The sequence below is a fragment of the Rhinolophus ferrumequinum genome, chromosome 14 (genome assembly GCF_004115265.2).
Source record: "Rhinolophus ferrumequinum isolate MPI-CBG mRhiFer1 chromosome 14, mRhiFer1_v1.p, whole genome shotgun sequence".
Taxonomy (NCBI): domain Eukaryota; kingdom Metazoa; phylum Chordata; class Mammalia; order Chiroptera; family Rhinolophidae; genus Rhinolophus; species Rhinolophus ferrumequinum.
This window is the reverse complement of record NC_046297.1, coordinates 30598701-30612939: the sequence shown is the minus strand read 5'-3', so window position 1 is coordinate 30612939 and position 14239 is coordinate 30598701. Positions and strand designations below refer to the sequence as shown.

Below are 14239 nucleotides of genomic sequence, written 5' to 3'. Positions count from 1 at the left end.
TAAGGAATCCCATTATGCCTATTAAGGAGGCAAATACCTTATTTTGCCCTGTATAATGTGCTCCCATGTATAATGAACACCTATATTTTTGGCCTAAACTTTCAAGAAGAAATCTTTCATTTTAATTTTTTAATTCAAATTTATATTTGTTTACCTTTAAGTACTTGTTCTTTGTATTATAAAGGAATTTTAGCATTTATTTTTTAACATATTATGGTACAAGAAATTTTATGTACCAGTAACAAATTTATGATATTTCTGCATCATAGAAGGCCAAGAACTTTTTGTCTTTGCAAGTTCGTCGTAAGTGCAACAAAATTGATTATCATATTCCCGTGTATTGTTTTGCATACCGATATTGTTATTGATTTCTAGAGTTACACTTTTAATTCATAAGCATAAATAAAAAATTAAAAACATTTATATAGATACGAATTAGTACTACCCACGTATAATTCACATCCTTATTTTTCCCTCACAAACTTGGGCAAATAAGTATGCATTATACACGGCAAAATACGGTTCTTAAAGTGATGTCAGCAGGCAGTGCAGTGAAACTGGCACTCTGAATGGATGGTGACAGTGTGAATCAGAAAGACCTTGTGGGAAACACCTTCTAAAAGGGTTTCTATGTCTGTAATACTCATACTCTTTGACACAGTAATTCTACCTCCAGGAATCTATCTTAAGGAAAGAGTCTCAGTACAGAAAAGGTCTCATATAGAAAGATATCTACTGCCTAACCGCTAAAGGAATTTGGAGATCTAAGTGTCCAATATGGAGAATGGCTGAGGTAACTGTGACATATCACCTAAATGGAATATGAATAAGATAGATAAAACAATCCTTACAGTAACAATACAGCAACCTAAAAGGTAGAATGAGACATTGCACTGATGGTTTGCTTGTAGTGACTTCAATATGTGTGCATCTGGAAAAAGACTAGAAAAGATCAGGAAAAATGAATACACTTGGTAATAATGTGGGCAAGTTTTAAAACTTTTTGTTGTAATTTTTTTTTCAATAAATGGAAATTATAAAAATCTTAGGAACATTTATATAAACTCATAAGTGAGAAAAAAAATCTAAGACACTCATGTTATCATCTGTGTCCTCAGGAGCAAAGAAAAGTAGGAGTGCAGACACTGCCTCTGAGACCTTGGTTTTTCTTTTGCTTGGGCCTAGGCACTGTGATAGGCGTGGATGAGAGCACTGCTTTCTTATGGCCTACGTGTGACCTGTGTGGCAATGAGAGATTGGAACAGAGCCCAGAAGACAGGTAAGGGGCAGTGACTGGCCTGAAAAAGCAGCAGCAACCCAGTCCCAGGATCCCCACTGCCTTATTTTCTCAGGCCAGCTTCCCCTGCACCAGAAACCAGGCATGTGCTTCAAGTGGGAAACCGAGTCTGCTGAGCTGCAGGGAAGAGGCCTTGGTGCACGGTGTCTTTTTTTTCTTCATGACTGGGATATTAGCTGTTCTTTGCAGCTCCTCCTATTTTAAAAGAGAAAAGAGCCAGGTTTTGTCCTCAGCTCATTTATTATTAGTCAGGAGAAAAGAGAAAAACTCAGGGTAAACGTGAATAAATAAGACACAGTTGGTAACTGTATAGCTTGTCCTTTGAGGGGCTCAAATTTTTTCCAGAGACCAATGAATAACTACATAAATAGACATTCCTTCCCTGCCGGTGTTACTGAACCCACTCCCGAGGGGCCCAGGGTCTGAGGCTGGGTATAGATGCAGTTCTCTGACTGAGTTCTCTGGCCTTCCAAATTGACTTTGTCACATGACAGATAGAAAGGGGCTTATTAATTTTCTGCTTCTTAAAAAGCAAAGAGCATATGTCTCCTTGATGCCTCCTGTGTTGGTGGCCTTATGTATTAAACAAGTCATCACTGGATCATATTTAAGAGACAAGAAGAGTGTGAATCACAGGTTTACTTGGTAGCTATAAGGAACATAGATACTGCTGATTAAAAGCAAGTTTTCCTGTTCAGGCAGATGAGAAGCCCTGACTTCCCTTTGTCTGGCAGAAAGCCTTCACTTTGCTTCATGGGACTTTGCTGTCATCCTTTATGCCCAGCTTGAATGAGGCTTTCCTGCCTGCCTACGTGTCCCTTCCCGTTACAAAGCTATTAGCTGGAAGTTGAGGAAGCTGACATTTATCCCTCAGGACAGGCTGAGCCCATGGCTTCTTCTGGCCCATTTCAGGAACTTAGTTTCTAAAGTAAATCCCCCCTTTTCTATCCCAGCAATCATTCATGTTTAGAAAAATGTCTCTCTACTGTTAAACTTCTGATTTGTGCCATTTCAAGTCTTGTCTTCCCTTTCCAAACAACAGAGGCGTTTTTTCCTGTGGAGACTGCTCCCGTGTGGTCACCTCTCCTCTTCTCAGAAAGCACCTGCAGGTCATCTTAGACTGCCCCTCTCGACCCCAGTGCACAGTGAGGGTCAAGGTAGGAACTGGTACAGGAGCTCATGTGCATCCCATTTTACCTCGTGGCGCCCCTTTGACTCACTGGATGGGAGAGAGTTGCATGTATTGCTCTTTCCCTGGGAAAAGGGGGAAGGACCCACTCTCAGGAACACAGTCTTTCCGTTGTCTATGACTTAAAAAGTCACATTTGACTTAGGACTTTGAGATTGAAGCTACTAAAGAGAAGAGGTTGTTTAGATTTAGCATTAATTTTCAGGACATGAGTATTTTTAGCATGAGCACTTACTTTAACCCAGCCCATTTCGCTGTTATTGCAGCTGCTGCAAAACAGTATCTCTTCACTCCTGAAGTTTGCTGTCTGTGAAGATGAGGTAAGTTTAGGGATGCCCAGTCCAGGTGTGTGTCCTTAAACTCTTAAGCCCTAAGGTAGCGGGTCATCCCCCAGATGAAGACCCATGTCCCATGTACTTTCAACTACAAACAAAGCCCCACAATATAATTGTGTACATGCTGAGTGTTTAGACTACACTGAGACATGGATAAGACTTAACGATTCATTCACTGACAAATGCCTGTGTCTGCTAGTAGCATCTTTCCTTTTTGCAATTGAGGTTATTACCTGATCGGTTTTATAGTAGATACATGAATCTGTCCCCCTGGTTTTGAATTATGGTAAGATAGTCTTGAGATTTCAAACTCTACTTCCATGGTTTCACAGCTTCACATTAGTAAAACAGAATTATCTGAGAGACACACATTTTTTTTTTAGTTCTAGGTATTTCAGGGTCTGAGTATCTGGAAACTTTATGATTATTTCTTAGATCTGGTTTATCTGCTCTGAGAGTTACTACAGTGAGGCTTAGTAAAATGATGTGCTCCTCCAAGAAAACTGCTACCTAAATATATATAACTTATAGGCCAAAGATAGTTTTCTTGTTCGTGAAATTTGGCCCTCATAAACGAGAGTGGCCTGTCCTTGAGATGCCACATCTGTCTTGTCAAAACCATTTATAAGCACCACAAATTGCTAAACCCAAGAAGAGCACTAGGGACTGACCACTGAGCGGTTGCCAGGGCACAGCCACTCCAAGTCACAGAAGGTGTCTGTGACCACTGTTGGGGTCCACATTCAGGTAACAGACTCGGGCCAGCTCATGAGGTTGTGAAAGGGGAGGCTGGTCATCTACAAAACTTTCTGATGGGTTTCCACGGCCAAATTCCAGATCTGATTCCAGCCAGAATTTGAGGCTGATTTGATCCATCCTATGGGGGCTACCCTCTCCAGCCCCTTGTCATCTCCTTTTCTAGCCCCTCCTGCATCTCAGGAGGGGCTGGCAGCACCAGGATATGGAGCAGCTCTTTACATTCTAAACCATGGCTATCAGAGTTTGGTTTAAATTGGAATGTGAATAAATCCATGAACAGAATCTTTAAGGATCACTGGTCTGACTGCGGTTCCCAGCTCTGATTTCAGGGTAGAGTCGCCTGTGGGGCTCTGAAAAGAGTTTCTGGTTCCCTCCCGGGATAAAGCCGACTGGCCTGAGCATGTCTCTTTAAAGTAACTTAATGACACCATCCCCCTTCCCCTCACCCCAGTGCTGAACAAGTGCTGCTGCTGCCAACAGGGATTGATGTTTAGACCAAACTGCAGGAGGGTTTATAAACAAGTATTCCCTGATTGTTTAAAAGTAAAATGTAAGTAAATAATTAACAAGAACTGTGCTCACTACTTTTCTCACATATTGCCTCATTTAATCTCCCCAACATCCCAGTGGAGCAGAATCCACATTTTACTGCTGAGAAAACAGAGTGCAGGACTTATGGCCACTGATTTTGTTGGATACAGAGACACCCCACAGAGGGAAAGTCATTGTCATCCCCACAAGTGACCACCTAGCAGAGTTAGAGCCAGCCCCAGATTGCAGGGTGGGGGTATGGGTGACAGAGACTCTTGTGTGTGTGTTTCTGTTCTTACTGAAGTTTATATGTTTAATGGGTGACAAGTTAGTCGTACCTGTTGACCGATTCCTTGTTGCCTCATCTCTTGGTCCTTGGGGGAAGAAGGAAGGAGAAAGAAGGGCATAGTGCTGGGTAAGTCTGGTGGATTGGAGATTTCCAAGACGGGACTTTCAACAGATGTTTAAGATAACAGATCTGTGTTATCAGGAAACATTTCTGTGGAAAATGTTGGGAGTAAATGTTGGTAAAACTCCTGCTTAAGAAGAACACATATAAAAATGAAACAAACCCCTCCCACACCAACTAACCCCAACTAACCAAACTAAAACCAGCAACATTTGAGGATGATACTCAACTCACCTGTTATTCCATGCAGCATGAAGGAACAGTGCCTTCCCTGTAGTTCATCAGGTGGCCTTGGCAGGGCCCTACCTCCCACTGAGTTCCTACAGCCTCCCCAGGAGAGTAGCCTGGTGCTTCCTCTAAGAAGTCTCCAGTGATAGACAGCCTTTGGTCACCCTACCTTAGGAAACCAGAGACCAGGAGGAAGCCCTGGCAGAAATCCTCCCTCATTCATTTGATTTCCTTCTGGCTGAGGCTGGCTTGTACCTCTCACACATTAAACTTCTCAACTATGATGCTACCGTAGGTAAAACCCTACTATAAAGAGCTCAAAAGGACATGTGTCTACTTAAGCATGGGCTTGTGTGCATGTGTACATGTGTGTGCACATGTGCATTGTTTGATAGCTTCAGGTGCCAACTTTGTGAATGCTCTGTTATCAGAGCTTACACCAGTAAAATTAGGGTAAATTCCAAGCCTGAGGTCCATTTTAGTAAGCTCCTTACTCCTACCCCAAGCTTTACTCACAGTGGATAATCAGAGCTTTACATCTGACCTGGAAAGGAGCTAATGGAAGAGGGGTATATAAAGGACCTGTGTGTAGACATCAGCCATGAGTTTTCCAGTCTGGATTTTATCAGTTTTCTAGGTAAGAATGCCCATTTGCCAAAATCCAAAAGAATCACATTAAGACTCTCCATTAGAACTTAACTCCGTTCCCTAGAACAAAGGTACTGCTTCTGGTTAAGATACATGAGTGTTAAGTTTTATGCCTTCACATTAATGTGGTCAAGCTACAGATGTAAAACAATGGAATTGGCTTTTATGTATGTCAGTTCTCAAAGGTAACTTTATAGTTATGTGAAATTTGGAGTTTGTTTCCTCAGCTTTCAGAAAAGGAAAAGTTAAAAGGAAAATATATTGTGCCTTTAAAAAATAGAGACACATTTTACACCTATGCACATATATATATTCATATGAACAGTGCATATGAGTTTGCTAGTGAATATAATTGTTTAGCATCTGTTAATTTCTGCCAAATATAAAATTTATAATTTAACCTCAATTTATAAATGATAGTTATTATTCAAGACTATAGCATCCAAACCTGACTTTTTTTCCTTAATGTTTTTTTCAAGTCAGAATTCTGTGCTTTTACCCCAAGTATTGAAGGAATGCCTGGGCCATCTATTTCACACACACACACCCACATGCGTGCACACACACACACACACACACACGCACGCACAAGGCTAACTAAAATGGTAAGAGAAAACAAAGAAGTATCTAACTGTCCTACCCCAATCTTCCCAGCCCTGTATGGTGACCTGTCACTCTGTACCACCCTGTGCTCTCCCTTCAGACTGGCAACCTTGCAGCTGTCTTGTTCACTGCCATCTCTTCAGTGTCAGGCCCTTCATGGACTCATAATAAACCCTCAATGAATGATTGAGGGAGTGAAGCCATAAAATCGACGTCTATGTCACATATGAACCCAAGCTGTAGGAAGGCTTTAGCCACCATTGTCACGTCAGATACTTTTAGCTCATCTCTTTATCTGTCTTGACCAGCAACTCTTACTCCCTCTTCCCTCCATTAAACCATTCTGTTGACCTTACACTAACTTTTTACTAATTTTTTACAAATCACATTGAATAGGCTAGGTATTCCACACCATGCCTGTTTTATAGACTGGAAAATTAAAGTATCACAGTGAATTGACATTAGAGTGGTATTCACATCCCAGATTGATCCTGATACCCTGTTTCCCCGAAAATAAGACCTAGCTGGACAATCAGCTCTAATGCGTCTTTTGGAGCAAAAATTAATATGAGACCCGGTATATTAAAGACCGGGTCTCATATTAATTTTTGCTCCAAAAGACGCATTAGAGCTGATTGTCCAGCTAGGTCTTATTTTCAGAGAAACACGGTACTTATTGCTTCAAAACAAACCATCTCAAAGCTCAGTGGCTTCCACATATTCTGTCTGTACACAGACCTGCAGTTTGGACAGGGCTCTACCAGGACAGCTCCTCTCTGCTCCAATAGGCATCAGCTGGTGCCCCAAAGGCTGGGCTGGAGTCACAGAAGGCCCTTTGGTCCCCAGCCTGCAATTGTGTCCTGTTGACTGGGACCTCCCAGGCTCTGGCCAAACACCTACATAGCCTGGACTCCCTCACAGCACATGTCTGGGTCCCAAGAGAGGCAGGCAGAAGAAGCAGGGCACCTTTCCTGACTGAACTTGGGATGTAACTTAGTGTCCTGTCCATTGCACTCTGTTCATGAGAAGCCAGTTACTGAGCCCATCCCTGACCCAGGATGAGGGCAGTGAAGTGCCCACCTTTGATGGAAGGGCACCAAGGAGTTACAGGCATGTGCCTGCTTTGGCCATGTTGTCTGACCCCTCCAGCCTCAATCTCTTTTGCCATGATATATTAAAGATAGAAGGGGTGAATTAATACATACTGAACAGAACTATTGTAGATTTGTCAATGGTCTTGCACAGAGGAGGGATGTGAGATACCGCTGATACTACTTTCCAGGTGGCAGCAAAGGAGTTTCTAAAAGAACACATTACCTTTTAGGGCTTCAGTCTCCAGTAAGGCCAGAGATGTAATTTACCCCAATGCGTTTTAGCCTATCTTTGTTTTCAGCCCCACCCTCACCCCAGGAAGAAAATGTTTGGAGATTTGATCTATAGCCTCAGGAGGGCACACCACACCTTCCCAGCCTAGTACCCAGCTGCCCAGTACCCTGTGTTCTCATCTAAAGATGAAACTTCCCTGAGATTAATCACCATAAGATATCAAACAGAATGTGAAGAAAAAGCTTTCTACAACATACCGTGTTTCCCCGAAAATAAGACCCAGCCAGCCAATCAGCTCTAATGCGTCTTTTGGAGCAAAAATTAATATAAGACCCGGTCTTATTTCAGACTGTTAGACTGTGTATAATATAATACAATATAATATAATATAATAATATAACATAATATACACAATATAAAATATAATGTAATATAATAATCCTGGGTCTTATATTAATTTTTGCTCCAAAAGACTCTTTAGAGCTGATTGTCTGGCTAGGTCTTATTTTCGGGGAAACAGGATATAAAGGGGTGTTTAACTCAGTGTAGCTCTAGAAGAAATAGTATCATATTAAGGAGGGAAGTTTAGGGCAAAGTACCAGGAAATCATTTGGTCAAGTGTTGCTAGATTGGGGAAGTGTCCCAAAGGAAGTAGGAGATAGCGGCAAGCATAATGCAGCCCTCAGGATCTCAGCTAATAAACAGGGCATATCCCCTTGTAGGTCTTCCCTCTTCCTTCAGTTCCTCTCCTGGGACAGCCAGCTGGGAGATGCTTATCATTGCATCCACTAACATCAATAAGACATATTTTAAATGTTTTTGTGTAAAAACGGGATTCTGCTATCACAAAAAAAGTAGTTCTTTCATTTGCCATAATAAAGAGGGCCATAATAAAGAAAGAGGACAGCTCCCCCCCCTTTTTTTTCCTCCTTACCATGTTTTCAACTATTTGAAAAATGAAAGGTCACGCACGGACTGGGGAAAGGGCTTTCTACTCTGCTTTTTGGTGGTGTTGGGAACAGAATGTCCAGGGCTCTGTTTGCTTTAACCAGCATGCCTTTTATCGCTGCAGAGTTATGAAGTGAAGAGTGTCCTCGGAAATGAGGTGGGGTTATTGACTTGTTTTGTCCAGTCTATAACCACCTACCCGACTAGCTGCATTGGATTGGAGGAAATTGAGCTTCTGAGTGCAGGAAGAGCCTCTTCAGATCACCATCAGTTGCCATAGGAATCTGTAAACTTTGCATTGTGGCTGCAAGGGGGTGGTGGTGGTTTTGGGTAGTTATTTTTTAACTATGGGCAAAGTGAATGTATTTTATGATCTTGGAATGGAATTTAAGATTTTTCTGGGGCAAATGTTAATAAATGGTTTTATAAATTATAAATCAAAATATTTTTTCTACGGTTACATATATTTTTATTACCTACGGTTACATATATTTTTATTACCTTTTTACAAACTTAGGAACATAACTGTTAAAGCTTACATTGAGGTCTTCATTTTGTATTTATCTTAGGCAATAATATTAATGTAGCAGAAAAAATTTTTTCAGTTGTAATTTTAAAGTGTTTGAATACTCTGCAAAGCTTAAACCTTTGTCCTATATTGTGATATTACTGTTCTCCTACAATGAATGTCCAATCTAAGCATTCTGCAGTTCAATGTTTCTGGGAAAATATTCTAGGGAATATGTCAGAGGTAAAATTTAGTTATTCATATAGTGTGGATAAGTTAACCAGTGTGATTATCGCTATACTGAACAGAGATACAGTTAGCTCACTCTAGATAAGCCTGTTTAATCACACTGTGCACGAAGAGCCAAGATTACAGACTGAAAAGGAGTGGATTGTTAACATTCGCTTTGTTGGCAGAGATTTAAACGTAAAACCATGAATTAATGATCTTTAGACACTAAAGATTTTGTTTCCTCCCTTATAATGATATAATGACAGGCTATTGTTAATTAATTACATAATATAAAGTACTGGCTGAGATCAAGAAAGGGTGCCTCGTACCCACTTTCACTGGGGGAAGGCAAAGGACTTTATTTGTCCAGATTAAGCTTTGAAACATTAAATTTAAATTACTGGGAAGATATTCGGTTTTAAGTAGCTTTGTGACTGTCCTTTTCATCTACTACATGACTATTTTGCATTCATACGCACTTTGAAAATCTACTCGAAGTTGTCCATGAGACCAAGGAAAGTGAAAGCAAAGTCCCGCGAAAGCCAAAGATGATTCAGACTTTTAGGATAACGTGAACCCTCCTCTATCCCCTCACCCTGGGAGCAGCCAACAAAAGTTAGGAAGGTCTACAGCTGTTCTCCATAAGGCCCCTCAGCTCAGCTACAGGCCCAGTCCCCTCCCTATGTCTAAGTACTTATTTGGGAGCACCTTCCACCGGAAGGCTGCCAGCTTAACGTGAACTTAGCCGTGCTTTGCTGATCTTAGGCAAGTTAAATAAAACATTTGGAGATAAACTTTGACATGCTTCAAAAGCAAAGCAGACCCTCTCTTCTAAGATGCTTGGTTTCCCCTGGGGAGGGGAGAACCACACTTGTGTCCCGCGCCTACCCCCAGGTGCCAAGTTGCACACCTGGTATTGGAATGCGTCCAGCGGGGTCCTGGAGCCCCCAGTGTGCAGGAATCACTGTAAATACAGGAATCGGGAGGTTTTAAATGCTGCTTTATTCTTACAAATACTGTAAAAATTATTATAAAAAAGAGCATGCTCAGTGTTTTCCTCTTATCTACAATACAAAGGGTGAAAAGTCTTTAAAAAAAAAACACAAATGTACCTTAGCTGCATCAATAGGAGTAAAATGTAGAAAAAGCTACCATTATAAAAATAATTTAAGGGAAAATAAACACGTATAGCTTCTGTCGAAGTTCAGTGGCAGTAAATCCAGGCTGTAGCTTCCTTTCACTCACGTCCCAAAGAAACTGCAGCCGGCGCCCTGCGGCTCTCGTGGCATCCGAGCAGGGCTTCGGTCTGGGCCCGTCGGGTCTGAGGTATAGGTGGTTGGTGAGTCTCCCCTTCCTCCCCCCCTTCGGCCGCGCGTTACCGGCAGTCTGCTGTCCCGGAGGCCGGCAGGAAAGGCGGGCTGGGAAGCTGCTTGAAGAACTGCCGAAGGCCGGCCAGGTCCCGCGTAAGCTGCTCCACGCGCTGGTGCAGCTTCTCGTTCTCGGCCGACAGCTCCACCAGCTTCTGCTGCATCTCCTGGTTGCGCCGTTTGGCCTTGTCGCGGCTCTTGCGCACGGCGATGTTGTTGCGCTCGCGCCGCTGCCGGTACTCCGTACTGCCGCGGTCCGGGCCCCTCTTGCCGGCGCCCTTCTCCCGGGACAGGCCTGGCGCGGGGCTTGTCCCCCGGCTGCAGCGCGGCGGCTCCGGCGACGTGGGTGGTGTGGGTTGCGCGGCAGCCGCCAGGCTCACCACGGTCTGCGCGCAGGCGGCCACCTGCGCGGGCAGCAGCGAGCCGGGCGCGTCGCTGTCTCCCCAGTCGGGCTCGCGTTTGAGCGGTCGCGTAGCGGCGGGGCCGGAACCTGGGGGTCGCGCGAGGCCGCCAGGCAGCAGCTCCAGGGCGCCCGAGCCGGTGCCCGCCGCACCCGCCTTGTGATTGCTGTTGAAGAGGTCGGCGAAGAGCTCGTCGTGGCACAGCTCCAAAGTGGGCACGGCGGCCATGGAATCGATGTAGGCGCTGAAGTCGATGGCGCTCTCGTCGTCGTACATGGCCGGGGCAGAGGCGCCCAGCTCGGCCAGGCCCCCCGGCTCGGTCACACGGCCCGGCTTGGCCGCCCGGCCAGGCTCGTAGAAGGGCACGGGCTCCGCAGGCCAGGGCGCGACGCGCGCCGAGCAGTCCAAACTGAAGAGGGCAGCGCTCATGGCGGTGAGCGCCCGGGCTCTGTGTTCCAACGCGGCTGTCACAGCGCGAGGCCTGGCCCGCCGCTTTTTCTAGCCCAGGCCGACGTGCAGGCCCTGCCCCGGCACCAGAGCTGCGGGGGCGTGCCGGGGCCGCCGGGAGGGGTAGCGGCGGGCCGCAACGCCCTACCTCCACCGGGTCTTGGTACCTCCACCCGGTCTTGGAGCCGCCCCTAGAATCCTCCCCCGCCGCCCTCCTTGGTACACCCCGAAGCTCCCCCCAAGCCGGGGCGTGAGAGAAGGGGCGCGTGCTTCCTCCCCCGCCCTCGGCTAGAGAAGCTCTGCTGGGAATGACCCTCCCTCTGCCCGCACTCCGGGTCCTTTTCTCCGTCCTATTGGTGGGATTTGGATCCTCTTCGTCTTTTGGAGTGGGGAGTGAAATCAAAACCAGAACTTGGCCGCGGCGCGCATGTCCCGGGCCGGTTCCCATAGTCAGAGGATAGGAGGGAGGCCGGGGGAGGGCGACTGAGGGGGAGAACAGAGCACTGGAGAATGTGACAGATGTCGTCGTGGGGAACCCGGTCAGTTCGGCTGGGAGGGCGCAGTGGCGTCTGCCTCCACCCACTCGCTCGCTAGCCTCGCAAATTTCAGGGAATTCGGGGGCTTATTTAGACATCCTCCTCGGAGTTCCTGGGGTCCACCTGGCCCTGGGGGTCGAGACTCGGCCTCGCGGCTGGTGCTTCCTGATAGAGGGGATGTCAGGACACCTCTTCCAAGTGTCGCGTCGCAGTGTCCAAGCCGCCGGCCACCCGAAATGCAGTCGGCTCCAGCGCGCGGAGGATGGGTCAGGTCCGGCGGCTGTTTCCGAACCCCGCAAGCCCTAAGGGCCACAGGAACCTTCGCAGCTCCCAGCGTCCTGCCATCTGGTGGCGGTACCTTGCTTCAGTCCTATATTTAGTTCCACGCTCTTTTTTTCTCTGTTCAACTTTCCAAAAAGAAATGCTTTAAATCTAAAGCAGTCAGGTCTTCGTTAGGAGAAAGATAAGATTTATACTAGTAGATCAGACGGGGTGTTAAGCTCTTCACATTGTAAAATGCATGAAAAGACAGTATGGATTGGTTTTGTTCCTTAAGTTCCCTGAAATTTGGGGCAGGCATTTCTGGTCAACTCCATTTATTAAATTACTGTCGCTATTCAGACCTGGCCTCCATCTCACATTTGTTCTTGGCTTAGGCCTTTCATTCACCAGACTTTGGGTCCAAACACCATATGCTCACAAACTGCTGCCGAAGTTTCTGCAGTCAATTCCAGAGGTAATTTCTAATGATGCTCTGTAGGATATTTAATAGGTTTTCTAGGACAATCATATTGCTTTAGAATTACTCAGGGTACACGATGTTTATGTTATACTATTAATTACCTATTAAAGGTAAAAATCAGGAACATATAGTGTGGGTTTGTGCACACCTAGAGAAAAGGCCTAGGACAAATTTCGTAGCTCTTATTTATTTAGGACACCATAAAAACACTGTTAAAGCCTTTCCCAATTAATTAGAAAATGAAATATACATATTTATGCGGAAGAACCATATTCTCAAAAATAATTCAGTGAGATGATTAGTACATTCAGAATAATCAGAGTAAATATATTTACTAAGACGAAGTTGAGGTTACAAGGTAATGCTATTGAAGAAAAACATGAGAATGCCCTTTGATATTTTGGGATTGAGCTTGAAAAGATGCCAGGCCTACATTTTTATAATATGTTAACCAGTAATTAAACATCACCTTTTTTTAAAGATTTTGTTGGGGAAGGGGAACAGGACTTTATTGGGGAACAGTGTGTACTTCCAGGACTTTTTTCAAGTCAAGTTGTCCTTTCAATCTTAGTTGTGGAGGGCGCAGCTCAGCTCCAGGTCTAGATAACATTGTTAGTTGCAGGGGGCGCAGCCCACCATCCCTTGCAGGAGTCAAACTGGCAACCTTGAGTTGAACTGGCAACCTTGTGGTTGAGAGTCCACTGGCCCATGTGGGAAACTAACCGGCAGCCTTCAGTGTTAGGAGAATGGAGCTCCAACTGCCTGAGCCACCGGGCCAGCTTTGAAAATCACTTTTAGATTTAAGAATTTTCTTCCTTTTTCCAGAAAGAGGGAGAGGAGAAGTCGTAGATCCGTAAAAGTGGTTTTGCTGTGTGGGCAAATTAAAGTCTTTTTTTAAAAAATAATAAAACGATTTAAAGTTTCATTTGTGTGACAGTAGTTGTTCATAGGCATTTCTTGAATGTCACCCTTTACTATCCTTTCCTAACTCTACTAATAATTTATTCAAGGTAAATACAAAGTTGTTCTTAAACATTTCTCATTGTTAGAGATCTGTTTCAGTTTGAGATTTCTTCAGCATTCCAGTTGGAAACTTGTGATTCCTCCATGTTTACATGGACATTCCAATGTTGAGGACAGGTGAGTTGTACATGTGGACTTTCTAAACACAGCAGTCTTTAGAAATTATGGAGGTTCAAAATGCTTAAAATGTGCTCAAGTATTGTTCAGTGCTAACAGGATTAGAAAGTCAATTTTGGTTTTTTCCTACTCATTCATAACTCAATTCTAATGTGGGGTCAGTTTTGGATCTTCATATGGTGCGAGAACAGATCTCCAAATTAAAATCTAAAATAATGAAAATGTTTTTTGAGCAGTGCTTTCTAAAATTTAAAAATAGAGTTTCAAGAGGAGGAAAACTTTGTTGACTTTAGCGCTCTTTTCAGATTATTATTCTCAATTATCAGATTAATACTTTTGTTAACTGTCTGCCTTAGGGCTAGTTTTAACTATGGTATCTTTTCATGTGTTCTTTGTCAGAGAATAATAAGGTTACAAATACAGACTTTTGGATACACCTTATTCCCAATATATGAGTTTGAAAAAGGAAAGACAAAGGCCAAAAGAAACCCAATGGGTGTCGAGAGTTAAATGGGTGTCGTACTGTTAAAGCCTGTATATTTTATTAAAAACCTACCAGATGGGTAAACATTTCTGCATTACCTTCAGCCTCTG

At 44.1% G+C, this 14239-nt stretch overlaps 2 protein-coding genes across 4 annotated transcripts in view; one reads left to right on the top strand and one right to left on the bottom strand.

The window, feature by feature from the left end:
• Nucleotides 1-10138, top strand: part of SPIDR (scaffold protein involved in DNA repair) — a 539429-nt gene extending 529291 nt beyond the window's left edge. For all 3 annotated transcript variants that reach the window (XM_033125816.1, XM_033125814.1, XM_033125815.1), the window contains 4 exons: nucleotides 1186-1279; nucleotides 2340-2454; nucleotides 2753-2806; nucleotides 8398-10138. In XM_033125816.1, coding sequence (XP_032981707.1) covers nucleotides 1186-1279; nucleotides 2340-2454; nucleotides 2753-2806; nucleotides 8398-8553 — 419 coding nt within the window. In that variant the 3' untranslated portion in view covers nucleotides 8554-10138. The remainder of the gene's footprint in view (nucleotides 1-1185; nucleotides 1280-2339; nucleotides 2455-2752; nucleotides 2807-8397) is intronic.
• CEBPD (CCAAT enhancer binding protein delta) lies at nucleotides 9992-11273 on the bottom strand. Its single transcript, XM_033125817.1, has one exon. The coding sequence runs from the start codon at nucleotides 11207-11209 to the stop codon at nucleotides 10388-10390; it is 822 nt and encodes a 273-aa protein (XP_032981708.1). The 5' UTR covers nucleotides 11210-11273; the 3' UTR covers nucleotides 9992-10387.
• Nucleotides 11274-14239: the final 2966 nt, after the last annotated feature.

Bases quoted from the DNA above. Each gene is read 5' to 3' on its own strand.
- CEBPD (XM_033125817.1), bottom strand. From the start codon at position 11,209: ATGAGCGCTGCCCTCTTCAGTTTGGACTGCTCGGCGCGCGTCGCGCCC.